At 51.0% G+C, this 5023-nt stretch overlaps 1 protein-coding gene across 2 annotated transcripts in view; it reads right to left on the bottom strand.

Moving 5' to 3' along the window:
- Positions 1-4434, bottom strand: part of Srl (sarcalumenin) — a 42584-nt gene extending 38150 nt beyond the window's left edge. For both annotated transcript variants that reach the window (XM_023711453.1, XM_004627816.2), the window contains exon 1: positions 4352-4434. In XM_023711453.1, the coding sequence (XP_023567221.1) occupies positions 4352-4412 (61 nt within the window). In that variant the 5' untranslated portion in view covers positions 4413-4434. The remainder of the gene's footprint in view (positions 1-4351) is intronic.
- Positions 4435-5023: the final 589 nt, after the last annotated feature.

The following is a 5023-nucleotide window of genomic DNA, read 5'->3' as shown; positions in this document are numbered from 1 at the left end:
TTTTTTTATTTGCAGACAAGGTATTGGCTAAGTTGCTAAATTACCCAGGCTGGGCTGGAACCTGTGATCCTTCTGCCTTACCTCTCAGAGTGCTGTGTATGCAGGTGTGCACTACCACAGCCAGCTCAACCCTGCTATCCTAACCACCACAAAATAGCTCCACCCAGACATCCCATGGACACTCAACATTCACAATGACCCAAACTGCACTTTTACAATCTGTCCTTTTCTCTTCCACTCCCTGTGTCTTCTGGGAAGATTGGCCTCTGTGCCCTCTCACCCTGGCTCCCCATGCTGAGAAGCTTGTTCACCCCCAGTTCTGTTGAGTTCACCTCACCCCACTCCCATCCCTCACCCAAGTTCACTTGTTTCCCTGGCACAGCTGGCCAATCCGTTCCCCTTTACCTGCTCCTTCCTACCAATAACTTCCAGGCATATTCCTGAAGCCTCCCAAGGTTATCCACTGCCCACAGAATATACCTCCCTCCACAGCCTACCATTCAAGGCCTCTTACACTTCTGCTCCAACCTTGCCTTCCAAATCAATTTCCCACAGTCCCAATTTCCACCTGCCTACCCTCTCCCAAAGAGAACAACTGTACCTTTTCCTGGTTCTCCCCATGGTTCTTCTTATACCCTAAGTTATACCCATCTTATTCCCTTTATATGGAATTTCCTTCCTGTCATCTTTCCATGGCCAAATTCTATTTTCTTCAAGGCCTAGTTCAATGTCTCATCTTAAATACTTCCTAATCCTCTCAGCTCGAGCTAACCTGCCCCCTTCCTTCAGCCTACCTTGCTCCCTATGTTACTGATTCAGGTCCTACGTGCACAGGTACAACGTTCAGAAGAAAGAGGCTTTATCCTCCCTACTGGACTATAAGCATACTAAGGGCAAAAACTGCATAGCTGAATTCCCTTATTACCATACCTAAACACTAGTACAGATGTAATAAATATAGAATAAATTCATACAATGATGAGATTTGGCATAGTATTTGCACAGTGTGCTTTGATACCTGAGCAACATTTACATATAAAACCTGTGCCATAGGAGACCTGGATTTGGCTTTGGAATAGCAATGTGCCCAGGAGACAAAAGGAAACCGAGGTGCTCATTCTAGCATCCCACAGAAGCAGGCCCACCCCCATACCAGTCCCCCAGCTACTACCCACATTCCAGGCAGGAGGCACAGCACCTAGCCCTGTCCTTGCCCCTCAGAGATAGAGACAGTCATCTTCCTCTATGTCCATAGGGTTGGACCCCTTCCCAGCCCACACAGCTGAGTAAGCACCAACTGGCCAGCTGGATGCACTGGCTGGGGAGTAAAAAGACCTGAATCCCAGCTCTGGCTTGCCATGAGCTAGCTATTTAACCTTCACTGTAACCCCTGATGTGGGACAAAACCGGCATTTCCCAAACTGCAGCATTTCCATAGGCCACTAGGAAAAGTGTGACTGTTTGGGGAGGGGAGGATCAATAGCACATCCTGGACTACCACTGCATAAATTGGATGTGGAAATGTGAGACAAGATGCTCCCTACAGCCTCATCCAACTGTGATGAGCTAGGAATGAGGGACATGGCTGCAGGAGGCTGCAAAGATTTCTAGGGTCTGCTCTCTTCCCAAGACCCCAGAATTCCCTCTCTTCTCTCACCAGTGGATGGTAGCAGTGGGCTGCTTGTTCAAGGAAAGAAGAATGTAATTCCTTCTGGTACTACCAGCCTTGGGATATGGGAGGGGAAGGACCTTCCTTCCAACAGTTCTCCGGAATCCCTGTCTCTCATAAAAGGACACATTTAGCCTACAAATGAGGGCCTCCAACGTGCTCCAACCCTTTGCCAATGGGATAGCATGAAGGGGGTCACATGATGGAGGATAAATGGACACAGAATCCCCAGGTCTCCAATTGCTGCATCAAGCAACAAAAGTGATAACAAGAGGCCAAGTTGCCCCAACCTCCAGCAATAAATGCCAATAGCTTAAATCCAAAGGAATGTTTTCTCTGCACCACCTACCCAGCCCATCCTCCAGGAATTCAAGGACCAAAGGTATCTTTGGGAAACTTTCTTTGGGTGCCCTTATCCCTTCCCCAACTGTCACACCCACCCTTGGGGTCACTCAGAGAGAGGCAGGCAGAGAAGGAAATCTTGGGTGGGGTAAGAAGAGCAGTGCTGGGCATGTCCCTGTCACTGCTTCAATGGGTCTTTCATTCCTCTAGGTTCCCTTCCTTTCCCTTTTTTTCCATCTCTTCCCCACCCCCTTTCCCTACCCTGGGCAAGAAGGAGACAGATCAAACCATCTCAAGAGTCTCTGCTCCATCCTTGAGTAGACCTTTTCCTATGCCACAGGGAGAACCAGACAACACAAGGTAGCTACAGAGGACTTGAGGCAACAGCTTGGGGGAGAATAAGGGGTATCTGTATTGAGGTGCACAGCCGCTCCGAGTCATGGCATGGGCTCTGGTGATTGGTGGCAGGAAAGAGCAGGTTGCTTGGTCTCCCTGTCAGGAGACAAAGTGATTGGGGAACACAGTCCATCACCAGCCCAGTTGAAGGGGACTTGGGAGCAACATGGGAGAAAAAGCAGGAAGGGTACAACTTCAGATCCCAGAAGTGGGCAAGGAAGACTCAGCGAGAATATCGGTCACCTGGGCAGGGGCAGAGGGAAACAACATGGCAGTGGAGTAGGGAGAAGAGGTCAGGAGCAAAGACACTACCTCTGACCACAGTAGCACAATTCTAGAGGAAGATCACCTACTATGAAAGACTGTCATCAGGACAGTGCAGGGAAGTCACCTGTGGGCTTGCAATCTCCCAGGAGGCACAGGAGGAAACCATCTTTTACGCACACAATCTACAACTGGATCGCGCAGTGACAAGGGGAACAGAAACAAAAGGGGGAAGTTTGCACAATGGGGGACAGGCCAAGGGAAGAAAAAGCTACAGGGCCGAGGAATGAGAGGATCTTTGCAAAAAACATTAGCCTCCTTTCCCACAGCAAGGGTCCCCAGCATGGCCTATGAAACAGTCAGATATCCAGGTTCCTCAGTGGGAAGAAAAATAAAGGTTGTCCCTAAAAGGCTAAAAATTCCTCAGGACTTGCCATATGGAAGTTTCACAGCGGCAGCTGGGGCTAGGCTGAGCAGAGGAGGGTCTACAAAGGGGAGAGGGTAGCAGTGGCTTGGGGCTCAGGATCCAATTACATGGCTGTTTCCATACTTAGCCACCTGACAGCCGCTTGGAATACTCACCACTGCAGTCACTGAAGCCTGCAGGGCCCAAATTAACTCAAGGGCAGACAAGGGCAGGGCCCAGCAGCACATGCAACAGCTGGAGCCCCCCGCTTTCCCTCTCTGATTCCCAAAAGAATGGCTCTGCTTCTGCCCTGCTCACCGGGACTGTGCCTCTGCAGCCCCTCTTGTCAGGAGACAGGACCTCAAAGTCCTGATGGGCTGGGACTGTAGGCCCTCACAGTCCCATACACAGAGGAAAGACCTGGCCAGGAGATGAGTGGGAGCCCGAGCTTCCTTGGAGGATCCCAGAGCACCTACTCAATGCACTCCCAAAGGGAATCCAGCCCCAGGAGTCTTAGGCACAGAGGTGGCAAAATGATCGGGTGTCCCCTCACAGCCTATAAATAACCTCTAAGCTGCAACCCAAGCCATCACCTCTGCCATACAAAGTGCTGAGATGTCAAAGGAAAGCCCAGGAACTGAGCCCCTTCCTGATGAAAGCCCCCACCACCTCTCTCAGAGGCTGTTTTCTACGATGGACCCATTCCTCTCTGCGCCTCAGGGTCCAGTTCTGTTTCCAGCCCAAACCTCAAACTCAGCTCCATGCCCAAACCTCTCCCAAACTCTATCTACTCCACAGTTCACGAAAAAATTCCTGACTTTGTCCACCATGCTCTCTTCTGTCCTCCATCATGCAAACCCAGGTATCTAGCCATAGCCAAAGTTTGCCATACTTTCCACCTGGTGGGAGGGTCACCCAGGCGACCTCCAGCACCAAGACTGTTATTTAGTTGCCTTAGAGGCTCCTCTACGCTTGATTTTTGAGGCCCTTTTCCCAGTTCTGCTGGTCAGACTCCTCTCTGACCTTGGCCCAAGCCTCAGACCCATCTGCCTCTCTTTATTTCCTCTGGCCTTCCCAAAAGCCCCCTCCTTGGTCTCTAGTTCTCTCATGCACCTCACTCTCTCCACGGCCCAGGCCCCGAGGAGAAGGATGATAATAGTGACACCAGAATGGAGCAAAACCTTGCATCAACCCTCCGCCCCAACTCCAATGAGCAGAAAACCTCCGGAGAGCACGGAGGACGCAAGGAGAGCTCGCCATGCAGAGGGGCATACCTGCTTGTCCTGAGAGCAGGAGGGAGGCCAGAAAGCAGCAGAGCAGGAGCAGTGCCCTCATGGTGACTGCCAAGAGAACCCAGCTGCTCTGCGCCTCTATTTATATGGTGATGCAGGCGGCAGCAATGGGAGGAGGGGTGGAGTTGTCACAGTCACTAGGGCAACTGGGCAGACGTGATGAGGAAGAAGCCCAGACCCTAACAGGCAGCTACTGTCACATCGATGCTGTCAGGCCGCTGGAAGGCAGGGCCCAGGACTGGATTCTCTTCCCTCATCCCCAGCAGCCCCAGGATCACACAGTACAAGTCATAGGAGGGGATAAAGGGGATAAAGTGGAGCATCTCTTGGAGTAGGGTCCAGGAGTGAGGAATTCAAGTGTTTCCCAGAACTTGCACTAACTTGACCTGAAGTCTGTGATAGGTCAAGGTCCTAGACATGCCTTCAACTAAAGAAAGCAGCTATAAGAAGATCGATCGTATCTGAGAGCTACTGACACATATTCTAATAGCCAGTTAAAGAAAACAAGCGGCATCTGACCTCTGAGGTCATTATCTGGGAGCTTAATCTTTGGTCTCTGCAGAGAGAGAATGCTGAGGGGAGGGAAAAAGGGGGGCCCTGAGAGATGCGGCTGAGGCTGTGATGCAAGTTGAAGGTGGCATAGTAGAAATCCAT

The sequence above is a fragment of the Octodon degus genome, unplaced genomic scaffold (genome assembly GCF_000260255.1).
Source record: "Octodon degus isolate 3935 unplaced genomic scaffold, OctDeg1.0 scaffold00021, whole genome shotgun sequence".
NCBI lineage: Eukaryota > Metazoa > Chordata > Mammalia > Rodentia > Octodontidae > Octodon > Octodon degus.
This window is presented reverse-complemented; position numbering and strand designations above follow the sequence as displayed.